The following is a 14,613-nucleotide window of genomic DNA, read 5'->3' on the forward strand; positions in this document are numbered from 1 at the left end:
GCTCAGTGACTTAGTTTTATTACTTATTGGGCTTTACAGGTAGCCTTGGAAGATGATGATTTAAATAGTCAAATAGTAATTGAATGACACATGCAAACATTTTTAAGTAATTGAACTGTGTAAAAGATCTTTATAGCCAAATAATGAAAAGATGTCTGTTACTATGCCCCAAGAGGTGTGAACCTGTATTCCAAATCAAATGCAGTATTGTAAACCAACACTGCCTCAGTACAAAAATAATACAAAAAATGAAATTAAAAGATAAGTTATCCTTTTTTGGAGACAAGTAATGAAGAGAATTTAAAAATTTTGGAAATACATCACATCACACATTTATCCACATGATCACAACATTTCAGAGCGGGAAGGCCTGCTAGCCATGCTTATCTTCTCAATTCACTGTCTTCAGCACCCCTGTCAGATGGTATTTCACTTGGATTCTATCAGGAAGTAAGAGGAAATTCACTAATATCCTAGAGCCATGCCTTCCACATTTGAACACCTCTGCATATTAAAAATTAATTTTCACATGTTCACCTCTGTTTAGCCTTTTGAAGTAACACTAGTTTTTCATTTGGCAGGTTTTCAAATATTTTAAAGAAACTCTTAAGTGTCTCTACTGTGTATTTATTTTACGTGTTATTTTTTTTTTCTCTTCAAACTTGTGAAGGTTATTTGGATTATAATTTTGTACTGAATTTGTACTCTTGATCCTTTGCAAGCACAATTGCAGTCTTGTCTCAATTACAGAAAAAAGAAAATGTTAAAACAAATTTAACTGTAGTGTTTTGTAAAATGCAACCTAGACTTACTCTGTATTCTTCCTTGTTTTAACAGGTTTTAAAAACAGATCTGGAAAAGAAAAAGCAAACCATGGACAAACTCTGCTCACTCAACCAAGATCTTCTTTCAACTCTGAAAAATACATCCGTAACCCAAAAAATGGAAGCCTGGCTGGACACCTTTGCCCAGCGCTGGGATAACTTAGTCCAAAAACTTGAGAAGAGTTCAGCACAGGTTAGTGATACTAATTATCTTACAGTAAATAATCTTTGAGAATTTGAAATCTGCATCAAGAGAGCAATGCTATAACTGTACAAGGGATGTCACTCAATTCGTCCTTGTCAATTTATGAATTGAATAAAACATGACTGTCTTGATTTGGAGATGTGGGAGAGATTAAGGAATGAGTGCTAATTGAATTGGTTACTGCTAATAGACTGAATTGGTTATTGCAGTAGAGTGTAATCCCTTTCACTTTAATAAAATGGGGATCTAAGTGACTTAGAATAGCTGGACAAAATGCTGGGGAAATGTGGCATCATCATCTAACCCCAAATCATAGATTTCTAAAACCATAAGGCTCATTAATTGATGCCCACAGTTTAGATATGAGGGAAATGGAGTTTACGGACTGAAAACTGAATTGTCCAAGGAAAGTGAGTAATAGGAGCAGGGCTAGGGTGCAAGTCCTTTGATCCCACTCAAGTCCTCTTTCTATTAGTGCCAGAGAGGATCTAATCATTAGACTTTCTGCCACAGCTGTTGATTCATAAAATCATGAATGTAGCTTACTTACCCTAAGATGAAATGACCATGGGTTAGGAAAACATAAAAATTACATTTACAATTTTTCTGTTAATGCTTTTTTGAAATTTTAGTACTTGAAAGAAAATGGGATATTTTAAGATATTTTAAGAAAGAAAATGGGACAATTTATTGTCTGATATTGTTAGATTATGGAATAATGAGTAGTCATTCAAAATACTGTCATTATATATAATAGTATGTTCTACATCCTGCCATATTGTTTTACATTATAGGAGCCTTTACTAATTGATTGCAATTCATATCTCAGTGCACCATGGACACATTGCTATTAAAGCAGTGACTGTATTCAATAACTTTAGGCTTATGTCTCCTTTGTTATGTGGCAAATTCAGAGAATTTCTTTCCTTGAGACTTGATATCTGATAAGTAGCATTTAGGAAATGTTCCTTGAGAGATTAAGAAATGAAGTTTGAGGATTGCTTCCAGAAATATAATTTAAGAAAATATGATCAGCCCATTTATATGACTTTCAGTGACAGTTCAATCTTCTTTTTAAACTCGAATTGATACTTAAAATTAAAGGTATCTAAATTGCAATCATTTTCCGTGCAAATACTGGACAATAATAATAATAAACACTCCATTTTTTTTCCATTAAGTATTTTTTGGCAGTTAATTCGTGTAATAGTTACTTTACTACCAGATTTGGTTCCTTTTATGAAATGTGATCTGGCCGTGGCTTCTTTGTAATACCATTGGTATCTATGTAATAAATAAATGAGATTTAAAAAAAATGTTACTTTTTAAAGCAGCAATGGTTCTGTAGGTTGTTGCTGTTGTAAAATGATCAGTCACCATGTTCAGAAGACTTGTTATTATTCATAACAAAAGTTGTTTTGAAATACATCACTTTAGAGGGAAATATAGAGCTGTAACTGTTGTTAACAGATCATGTTCTCACTTGCATTATATGCAGTGGTTTTCAAACTTGAGAGTGCATAAGTCACTTAGAAACTTATTAAAATGTACTGTCCTAGATTCTCTGGTCAGAAAACCTCACACAGGGGCCTCCCTGGTGGCGCAGGCGGTTGAGCACAGCACTGTGAAGCTGTCTGCAGCCTCTGCAGTGCCAGTTCGATCCCCGCTGGCCATGGAACAATCCACATGATGAGGCAGACCTCTCCTGTCTCGCCCACTGCTCCCCCCAGCAGTGTATTTCAGTCAGTCTGCCTGTTCTGCTCCCCACTCTGTCTCTGGTGAATTCTCTCACCCTCCTGCACCTCTGGCTTGTACCCTAGTTCTTGTATTAATAAATAAATCTTAAAAAAAAAAAAACAGAAAAATCTCACCCAGTAGTCAGGTAATCTGCATCCAGCCTTTGATATAGTCTGTAGAGCATATTTTTTAAAAATATGGAATTGGCAAAACAATGACATAGGTCCAAATCCCAAATTCTGTTTTTGCACAATACTGCTGGAGATGGTTGTAGATCTTATCAAAACATTACTGATTTGATGATTCTAGCTGGTAAAATACCTTAGACACCCTTTTAGTGGCCTAGTGGTTATGAGACCATGGTTTAGGGGAACTTACTCTACCTCTTAGTTTTGAACTTTTCAAAATCTATAATAAAACAGTACTAGCTTTGGTATGCATGGTTCTTTATAAAGTGATATCCAGCATATGTTATAACAGGTATCCTTTCTACTTGCTCACTGAGACGTGATGAAGATAAAAAGAAGCATTAGACATGAGAGCATTTTGAGAAAAAAATTAAGGGCTCTTGATATGTCAGGCATACTACTTAGTGAGTTTGGAGGGCTTGTTGTGGTTCACTATGACTTATTTTTTTTTTTTTATTTTCAAACAATCATACAGTCCTGTACCACAGCAGGAAGAGATAAATTGACTTACATGCGGGCAAGTTGCTTCCTATAACATTAAACTTGAGCCTTTCTTAACCTTATGTCTCACTTCTGGCTTGTTGACTTTTCCCAACACTGCATTGCCAGTATCATTGCTGGGGGCTTGGGGGCTCTGAGGAAGATAAAAAATCATTCCATGCAGGGAAAGAGGAATACAAAGGAGATGGAAAATGACCAAAGAAATGGTATGTTATAAAAGCCATTGATTGTCTTTCTTGAATGTCAGATTGAACTTGATCGAAATTTCCTATGAAGGATTCTAAGATTATTTATTGAGGGTAAGGTTCTGACTGAGGAACAAAGCTCACTTGTACACATATTTTCTAGCATGTTTGGGGGAAAAATTCTGCCCCATGAGTGATACGATGTATGCATTCTTTTAAAAATAACTTTAAATGGCTGGTATAAAATATGAGCTAAGTTCCAGTGACAGTTAAAATCCAGTAGGATATAGGATTTGTGACTGAGGTGACAAGGCATCTGGTTGTGTTCATATAAAGAACATTGAGTGCCCGAAATTTTGACTGCTATTCAGGTCAAAGCTTTGAGAGATTTTGACCTTATGAAACAGTAGTATGGCAAGAGATCAAAACATGAAAAAAAAAAATCAACTGTGAGGACTGCTCTCTTGCATTTCAAAGTCAGGTTTGGCTTGAATAATACCTGGACTCAAGCTGAGGATGCTTAAGTTGATGAGAAGGCAGCGTGAGAAAAAAGAAATAGTTTGTTACCAAGAGTTAGAAAAAAAAATAATAACCCTTGCTAGGTGGTTGCTTAAAATGAGAAAAGAGGGCAAATAACATATACTCTGGATTGATGTATTTCAATGCTCAAATGACCCAGTGTTTCCTCTAGTCTTTTTAAATATCCTTGTTGAAATGTATAGTTTTTGTTTTTGTAAATGTCATGACCCTGATGAACATGTTTTTAGCTTGATTATAATTAGGAAATATGGTAGCCAGAAATTCATTATAGTTGATACTTTAAACTTAAATATAATTTAAATGATTTGAAAAATTATTTCCCCTATTTAACTGAAATCATATGCACTGTGGAAAGAGTATATTATTCATATGCTTTATAATTTATTATGGTAATTTATACAAAACTTGGCATCAAGTGCTTAGATGTAGGAATATATCTAGATTAAGTCCAAAAGTTCTGTAGTTTTATGATCTTTTTACAGAGTAAATTATCTTCTTTGCCAGGAATAAATAACATCCTGTGACTCTTATGGAGTCATAGATCTGTTTCCCGTTTTGTGAATATTTTGCTAGATTGCTAATTGCCATTTTTGTAATATTTTTGAAGTATGAACACAGATACCTTAAAGGTAAAATTAATACACGTAGAATTCACCCTCCCTGAGCATGAGAGTTTATGTTAATGCTGTGGCATGGCTGTTCAAATAGAGAAAGTTATCGTGTGTATAAGTCTAGCCTATATCATAGATGTCCTGTTGAAATTTTTAAAGCTCTTGCCAGACAAGTGAGTAATGTAAAACATGGTTGAATAGCCTGTATTTCTCATAATACCAGGAATACACAGCGAGAGAGGCAATAAGACTAAGATAAAAATTTCCTTATTTGGCACACTTTTTCTGAGTTCTTTCTTATTTTTTCGAGATCATGATTTTCTCCCCATAAAATATTCAGTGCACTTTTAGACTGTACCCATACTCAAAGCATTATTTGTACACGCACTAATACTTGAAACATACTTAATGTTGATCTGCCTCTCTTCCTTTTGCCAATGGTTTTTTTTTTTTTTTTTTTTTTTTTTTTTTTTTTATGTTTTCAGCTCAATTTTATTATTTTTTTTTTTAAATATTAAATTTTATTTTTATATTCCCCCATACAATTGCAAACGCCCCATTCTGACCCCAATCCTTCCCCTCCCGCCCCCCACCCCCCAAAAAGTGTCTCTGGTTCATAGTTTTTTTGTTGATTTTGATTTTCACTTTCTTATATTCATTTTCCTGGTCCCTTATTTAAGTTTTCTAGATTCCTGCTATGAGTGAGACCATCCGGTATTTTTCTTTTTCTTTTTGGCTTATTTCGCTGAGCATGATCCCTTCCAGTGCCATCCATGTTGCTGCAAATTGCATGTGTTTATCTTTTTTGAATGCTGAGTAATATTCCATGGTATATATGTACCACATCTTCTTGATCCAGTCATCTATTTTTGGGCATTTGGGTTGTTTCCAAAGCTTAGCTATTGTAAACAGTGCTGCTATAAACATAGGAGTGCAGGTGCTCTTTGGAATTGATGTTTCTGTGTCCTTTGGGTAAATACCTAGGAGTGGAATTGCTGGATCATATGGAAGCTCTATGTTTAGTAGGTCCAGAAATCTCCACACAGCTCTCCATAGTGGTTGGACCAGTTTGCACTCCCACCAACAGTGCACAAGAGTTCCTTTTTCTCCACATCCTCGCCAACATTTGTTGTTGCTAGTTTTTTTAATATGTGCCATTCTCACTGGTGTGAGATGGTATCTCATGGTAGTTTTGATTTGCATTTCCCTGATTACAAGTGATGTTGAACATTTTTTCATATGTCTGTTGGCCATTTTCATTTCCTCTTCAGAGAAGTTTCTTTTTAGCTCTTCTGCCCATTTTTTTGACTGGATTATTTTCTTTGTTGTTGCTGAGTCTCATCAGCTCTTTGCAGATTTTTGTGATCAGTCCTTTATCATTAGTGTTGGGTGCAAAAATGTTCTCCCAGTTAGTGGGGTTTCTCTTTGTTTTTGTTATTGTCTCTTTTGCTGTGCAGAAGCTCTTTAATTTGATGTAGTCCCAGCTGTTTATCTTTGCCTTCACTATCACTGCTTTGGGTGATGTGTCTGTAAAGATGTCTTTGATGTGCAAATCCCGTAGTGTTTCGCCTATATTTCCTTCTATGTATTTTATGGTTTCAGGTCTTATGTCTAGTTCTTTAATCCATTTTGAGTTGATTTTTGTGTATGGTGTGAGGTAGTGGTCAAGCTTCATTCTTTTGCATGTAGCGACCCAGTTTTCCCAGCACCATTTATTGAACAAACTTTCTTTGCTCCAATGCATAGTCTTTGCTCCTTTGTCAAAGATTAGTTGACCATAAATCTGTGGGTTTATTTCTGGATTTTCTATTCGATTCCATTGGTCTGTATGTCTGTTCTTGTTCCAATACCATGCAGTTTTGATGATTATGGCTTTGTAGTATAGTTTGAAGTCTGGGAGTGTGATGCCTCCATTTCCTTCTTTTTTTTTCAGTAGAGCTTTGGCTATTCGGGTTTTTGGTGATTCCATATGAATTTCATCAATAATTGTTCTATTTCTTTGAAGAATGCCATTGAGATTTTGATTGGAATAGCATTGAATCTGTATATTGCTTTTGGTAGGATGGCCATTTTAATAATGTTTATTCTTCCAATCCATGAGCAGGGGATGTCTTTCCATTTCTTTGTGTCTTCTTCTATTTCTTTAACAGTGTTTTATAGTTTTCTTTGTATAGGTCCTTTACCTCTTTTGTTAGATTTATTCCCAAATATTTGATTTTTTTGTTTCGATAATAAAAGGGGTGGTTTTTTTGATTTCTTCTTCTTCAGATTTATTGTTTGTGTATAGGAAGGCTACTGACTTTTGCGTGTTGATTTTGTATCCTGCCACTTTACTGAATTGATTGATGAGTTGAATTAGTTTTTCTGTGGAGATTTTGGGGTTCTCTATGTATATTATCATATCATCTGCAAATAGTGCTAGTTTGACTTCTTCTTTTCCTATTTGGATTCCTTGGATGTCTTTCTCTTGTCTTATTGCTCTGGCTAGGACTTCCAGTATTATATTGAAAAGCAGTGGTGAGAGTGGACATCCTTGTCTTGTTCCAGATCTTAATGGAATTGCTTTCAGCTTTTCACCATTGAGAATGATACTGGCTGTTGGCTTGTCATAGATGGCCTTTATGATGTTGAGATATGTTCCTTGTATCCCAAGAATTTCAAGGGCTTTTATCATGAATGGGTGTTGCACTTTGTCGAAAGCTTTCTCAGCATCTATTGATATTATCATATGGTTTTTTATATTTCTTTTTGTTGATGTGTTGGATAACGTTGATTGATTTTCGGATGTTAAACCATCCTTGTGCCCCTGGAATGAATCCAACTGGTCGTGGTGAATTATCTTATGGATACATTGTTGGATTCTGATAGCTAAAATTTTATTGAGGATTTTTGCATCAGTGTTCATTAGGGAGATTGGCCTATAGTTTTCCTTTTTTGTGTTGTCCTTATTCGGTTTTGGTATTAGTGTAATATTGGCTTCATAGAACGTGTTTGGTATTGTCCCTTCCTTCTCAATTTTTGGAAGAGTTTGTGAAGGATAGGCACTAATTCGTCTCTGAATGTTTGGTAGAATTCATTTGTAAATCCATCAGGTCCTGGGCTTTTTTTTTTGGGGAGGTTTTAATTACCATTTCAATTTCCTTTTGCCAATGGTTTTAATTAAAAAAATATTCTAAGGCCTTTCAGTTGACAGCCCTTTTCATTGCTTCCTGAAAACTCTCCAAGTTTAATCAGCCTTCTGCCTATTAAAAATGGTTTAATAAAAGCTAGAAGTAAATAAAATTCTTACACTTATTGTAGGTTTCTACTTTATTTTAATTCATTGAATAACAATCTTGATTTTTAGAGCATCTTTTGGTTAATTGTGTAGGTTAAAATTTTTATTCGGAAATTTTGAAGTTATAGCTCAAATAACTTTGGGCATTAACTGTATTCTTTTGCTACCTTCAACTAAAAAAAAAAAAGTAGGTGTTTGAGAATGGTCCTGTGTATCAGTGCAATAGCTTTTATTTTGTCAATTCATGATCTACAACAACATAAAACGTAGGCACTGGAAATTTAAGAGACTAGAGCTGAGCTAACTGTTGGATCTCTCATTTCTTATTTATAAAATGAAAATCTGGGCTAGGACGATCTCTGTGGTGTCCTTCCAGATCTAAAGGTCTATGATATGTTTCTCTTTGCTTCAAATTTAATATAAATTCTGGAGCAGTTAATAAAGAGATTCCAACTTTCTTCATTATATCAACCTAAGAGTCAGCTGAAGATAATGAAAACAAAATTCTATTTTTCTATTCAAAGAAGACTGACTGCTAAAGTGATTGTATTTCAATCATCATAAGCATGCAACTAAAACACTATGAAGATAGAATAGTCAGTATCTATGTGATGGCATTTATTATCTACTGACAATAAGTGAGATAATGTATAATCAAAAATATAAGTTCTTTTCCTAAAAGTCTATTTCATAGCCTTTATCCTTAGTTAAATGATTTGTTTCACTACTTCATGTCACGTGGTATCTAAAGAAAGGGCAAAGTGAATTAGAAAAAGTAAATTTCATTGCTGCTTGAATTTTTGCAGGTAGAGTTACTTCATACAATTGTTCAAATTCTGTGTAGAATTGGAATCCTAAAACCAACATATATCTTCTCTCTGACAATTGTATGAAAGATAATTGGAAGTTAAGGTTAGAATACATAAAATTGAAAAAATTTACAAAAAAATGCACATAACTACGATATAATACTTTATTTCAAAGAGAATGACTTCTACATTTTTAAAATAGTCACTGTGCTCATGATTCTAATATCAGCATCTATTTGAGAAGTTATATTCCTTTATTATCACCAACAAAACAGGACAGTAATTAATGCTATTATAGAATTTAACCAGCAAACATCTCTCATACTTTATCGTGGCTGTTATGCTCTTTTCTGAAATGGTGTTTTTTATAACCATTTGATTAATAACCCAGCTTCCTCTGTGAGCACCTGATCTTCCACCCAGGTTTCTCATAAAGCTCAGCATATAAATCCTTTTTGTTACTGAGAATAGTAAATCCTTACACCATCAGATTTTTGTGCCTTGTGCTACTGTCCCTGTGGAGATAGTTTTAAGCCTGGATGCCAATTATCAGCTAAAGCTGTTGCTATGATTATGCTTTATGTTTTAAGTTGTAAAAGTATAGTCCCTCTATAGTTGATAAAAATCAGTGATTATAAGAAATAGCACACTGGAGATCTTTGATTCACAATTGTCAAGCTAATTTTGTATGTCTTAAAATTCTGTAGGATTTTAAGTAAAATTTTTTAAAACTTTTAAAAATATGTTTTAAAATCAGAAGTATTTCATTTGATCAGTTTTGCAGTTTTAATTATAGCTTATCAGCACTAAACATCACTAAAAGATTCTGTCTTATGCCATATACCTTTAATTGTCTTCTCTATCTCTGTGTGTTGTACAAACACATTCACCCATTTACACCACTTCAGGGGAAATTGCCTTTTAGAACTCTGAACAGGTGTAGCAGCAAGTGAGCTTAGCTACTGGAAGTTGGATGAAGGGACAGTCAGGCTTGGGTTTATATTTCCACTCACCATTTACAAATTATATACTCCTGACACATTTACCTCATATCTATAAAATGGGAATCATATTAGTACTTGCCCTAAGGACCAATGCAAGGTAATGACAGTTACCATGCATTAAGCCTTTAATATAGATCCTTAGTGCATTAAATTATATAATGAATGTAGAAAATTTGACATAATGCCTAGAGCATGCAGAGAGCTACATAATCGGTAGCTATTATTACAAGTATTATTATTGTATTTAATTGATGTAATATTGGTTTACAGCTTTTATAGGTTTCAAGTGTACAACCTTTTCCTTCATCATATATATTTATATATATATATATATATGTTACCTAATATTGCCAGTATAATTCTAGTTTCTCGTACCATGCAGTTGATATTAATACTGCAATATTATTTTTCAAAGATTTATTTGTTTATACAAGAACTGGGGTACAGGCCAGAGATGCGGGGGGTGAGAGCATTCACCAGAGAAAGAGTGGGGAGCAGAACAGGCAGATGGACCGAAAACACTGCTGAGAGGAGCCGCGGGCGAGACAGAAGCGGTCTGCTGCGCCATGTGGGAATCTCCCTGGCCAGCCAGGAATCGAACCCATGCCACAGAGGCTGCGGACAGCTTCACAGCACTGCACTCAACCCACTGTGCCACCGGGGAGACCCCAATACTGCAGTATTTTAATAACAGTATAATAATAATAATAATAATAAATATAAGAAGATAAATTAGGTAACTAATTCTTCATAACTTTAACCTCTTTTAGTAAGTTTCTTTAAATATTCAAATAATGGAGTGTCTCACAGGGAAAGAAGTGGAAATCTCTAACTCCAAAGAACTTAGAAAGAACTTACAAAGGCCAGAATATTTAAATAATGGAAAATTAAAAGATGTAATTAAGAATATAGGTCAAAATCAAAGAAAAGTAACACCACTAACAAAGTTTACTTAAAATGTACGAACACATTGTAAATACAGCTAGTTGACCTTGGGAAGCCAGAGACAGTGTTGGACAAAAAGTGTTTCCTTTCATTGTATGCCCTTTCATATTCATTCAGTATGCTTAAATATTTATTTATGGATACAAGAACTGGGGTATAGGCCAGAGGTGTGGGGAGGGGGGTGAGAGGATTCACCAGAGACAGGGTGGGGAGTAGAACAGACAGATCTATTTAAACACACTGCTGAGGGGAGCAGCAGGCAAGACAGGAGAGGTCTGCTGCACCATGTGGGTTAGCTCCCTGGCCTGGGATGGAACTTGTGGTGCAGTTGCTGGTGACAGCTTGAAAGTGCTGTGTCTTTAACCGCTGCACCACCAGGGAGGCCCCTCATTCAATATGCTTAAATGCACATATATGTCCTTTTCTAAATGTACATTTAAAAAAAAATAAGCGAAGATTTTAAGAACAAGTATCATCATTTGAAAGCAGTTTGTTTTTACCAGACCTATCAGAATAGTGTAATCTTTAACTGCAAGAATGTGTACACACCCTAGAATTATCAAGATATTGGGCAAATATTCTCCAGTTTTTCTCTCAATAAGAAGATATAAATTTGGGGAATTAACACATGTAACCTTATGAGTCGGAAATTTGTGTATAGAAAAATTCCCAAGTTTTCTCTGAACAGTTAGGAAAGAGTGGTCATTGCTAACATATGTCAAGAAAATACTGTGCTCAGACATTACATCATTTAATTCTTGCAGCCAGGATGGGCTCCATTATTTGTGCAGCCGCAGTACAAATGGAAATGCACGGCTTCTTGTTAAAAAAATTATTAAGAATTTCAAGGTGGTAGCAGCAGAGCAGGAAATAAAGCATGGGGTCCTTTGAATAAGGAGATCTGCATTAGTTACACTCCATGAAGTCCACCTTATTTTGAATATTCCTGTGATATCTGAGATAGTAACCAAACTGCCCTAAATATTACAATATATGTACACAGGAACCAATGTTTGAGAATGGTGGGGCCTGGTTCAGAGACCTTCACTTTTTTTTTTCATTTTTTAAAATTTATATCTATTTTACATCATTGTTCATTTTTAAACAATGTTTGCTCCCCCCTCCCCAGTGTAGTCCCCATAGAATTTCTTTCCCCAAGGCACCTGTGCACCATCACCTCAGTCCCCTGTGCTCCTCCCTCCCTCCCTCTCTCCAATCTGAGACCTTCACTTTTAATCACTATAAGAGGAACTAACTTCCAAACATAAGGACAAATTATTCTAAACTAATTCTTTCCCATTTTATTAGGCTAATTGACAGATCAATGGGATAGTATTTTAAAACATATTTTATTCATGAATATCAAAATATACCTACTCATATCAAAATGAAAAAAGGTGGCTGGAGAGGAGTGTGGTTGAATATAGCTCAAACCATATTATATTCTATTTTTTATGCTATTGTATTCAGTATCATAGTGAAAGCAGTCATTCTTATCAGATTTTCACTTGTCCTAGTTTTAATGTGTTTGGATAGCAAGCTCATAATTCCAAAGATAAAGAGGAATGATAGTCTAAAATAACCAATTTTAAAAAAAAATGAAGCTTTTCTCTGCTTCCAAAAGTAACATTTTATAGAAATGTTTTTATTGTAGAAATTTTGAAAATAGAATAAAGAAATACATAGTGTGCAATAGAAATTACCTATGCTTTCTCTACCACAAGTTAATCAGTGCTGCTTACATCTTGCATTGTTAACTCTGTATTGATGTGTAAACTTTTCCCATGTCATTAAAAATATTTGAGGGCCTCCCAGGTGGCGCAGTGGTTGAGCATTGGGCTGCAAAGCTGCCCTCAACCTCTGCAGCGCTGGTTCCATCCCCGGCCACCAGCGAGAGTCCCACATGGCGCACAGACCTCTCCTGCCACGCCCGCTGCTCCCCTCAGCAGTGTACTTCGGTCCTTCTGCCTGCTCTGCTCCCCGCTCTGGCTCTGGTGAATTCTCTCACCCTCCCACGCTTCTGACTGCACCCAGTGCATGTATAAATAAATAAATAAATATTTAGAAAAATAAAAATATTTGAAACACCTACTTACGCTATCACATGAGGTCATATATTTAAACCCGCACTTATTGGTGTGAGGTTGTTTCCAATTTTGCTGTTGTAAATGATCCTATGAACAAGGAAAAACATCATTTGCAGACTTTAGAATAAAATACATTTTAAATGTTAAGATACCAGCTGAGGAAAAACTGTTTTTTTTTAATATTTAAAAAGAAACTTCCTTGATTACTGTATTTTCAGCGCAAGTAATTATTTTGCATGATTTTCATGTTGTACTCACATTTTCTCAGTGATTGACTTGGTTATCACCTTCACTATAATATTATAAATCCCTAAAAAGAGATTCAGTTTTACTCATTTCCAAATGTCCTGTAGTGATATTTTTTCAGTACAAGTGGGGATTTCATTGAAACATTGTGATTCAGATGCCAAATATAGTTATAATTTTAGAATATTTTAATTGAACTTGGTATTAAAAAGCCAAGAAACTGGGCCTCCCCAGTGGTGGCGCAGCGGGTTGAGCGCGGCACTGTGAAGCTGTCCGCAGCCTCTGTAGTGAGGGTTCGATTCCCGTCCCGCCAGGGAGAAACCCACATGGCATGACCTACCTCTCCTGCCTTGCCCTTTGCTCCCCTCAGCAGTGTCTTTGGTCCATCTGCCTGTTCTGCTCCCCACTCTCTCTGGTGAATACCTCACCCTCCCTCACCTCTGACCTGTACCCCAGTTCTTGTATAAATAAATAAATCTTAAATAAAAAAGAGAGAGAACTACTCTTTCAAAAGCGAAAATTAAAAAACAAAAACCAAGAAACATAGGTTTTGGAGCACCAATCAGATAAAATCTGATTCTAGCAAATACTTGGCATTCTAAAGTGTGGCAGTAAGACTTATCAGAGTCGTGATATCAAGCTTTAAGGCTGTCAGGTAGACTAGACATAATATGCAACTTACTCTGTGGTGGTCCAGGTTTCAAAACAAATTTTCAATGAACAAAGTTATACTAAGGCAAGCTTCCCTTAGGTAAAGACATTTGCCAATGAGAAAACTTCCTGCTAAAGCCTTGTCTGCTTCTGGGTGTGGTGGATCTTATAGTAAATTGGAGGTTATACTAAATGACTTCCAAAATCCCTTCCTCTCTGTATTTTTAATGATTCTAATACATAATTAAATGTTTACAGTCAATAGCTGAAATCTATGGGAAAATTTAGTACATAATCAATTGTTTTTTATTCAATTGTTACTATAAACTTTATTTGGCATCTGAATCACAATGTTTCAATGAAATCCCCACTTGTACTGAAAAAATATCACTACAGGACATTTGGAAATGAGTAAAACTGAATCTCTCTTTTTTTTTTAAATAATAAATTTTATTTTTATATTCCCCATACAACTGAATCTCTTTTTAGGGATTTACAATATTATAGTAGGTTTTGAAAGAAATTATTAATTTGTTATATGTAATGAATTATATTCTTTGTTTATAGGGTCAATGTGCAGCTGTGTTTTTTTTTTTTATTACTTCAAACCCCACAAAGAAAAGGAAGTAGTATTTTCAATGACCGTACAGTCATTATTATATTATAGAACAATTACAATTCCATGTCTTACTATAATTTTATAATATATAATTTTTCTTTCTTATAAGAAGTGCTTTTCCTAAATGCAGCTTCTTAGTACATCATATCGCCATTCCTCCAAGGGCACATCTGCCCAATTTCAT

At 35.0% G+C, this 14,613-nt stretch overlaps 1 protein-coding gene across 1 annotated transcript in view; it reads left to right on the forward strand.

Annotated features, from left to right (window-relative positions):
• DMD (dystrophin) overlaps positions 1-14,613 on the forward strand; it is a 1,988,221-nt gene that overhangs the window by 629,880 nt on the left and 1,343,728 nt on the right. Inside the window, 1 exon segment of the mRNA XM_054695791.1 lies at positions 838-1,017. Coding sequence (XP_054551766.1) covers positions 838-1,017 — 180 coding nt within the window.

This window comes from Talpa occidentalis, unplaced genomic scaffold (assembly GCF_014898055.3).
Source record: "Talpa occidentalis isolate TD23 unplaced genomic scaffold, MPIMG_talOcc4v2.1 talOcc4.15, whole genome shotgun sequence".
NCBI lineage: Eukaryota > Metazoa > Chordata > Mammalia > Eulipotyphla > Talpidae > Talpa > Talpa occidentalis.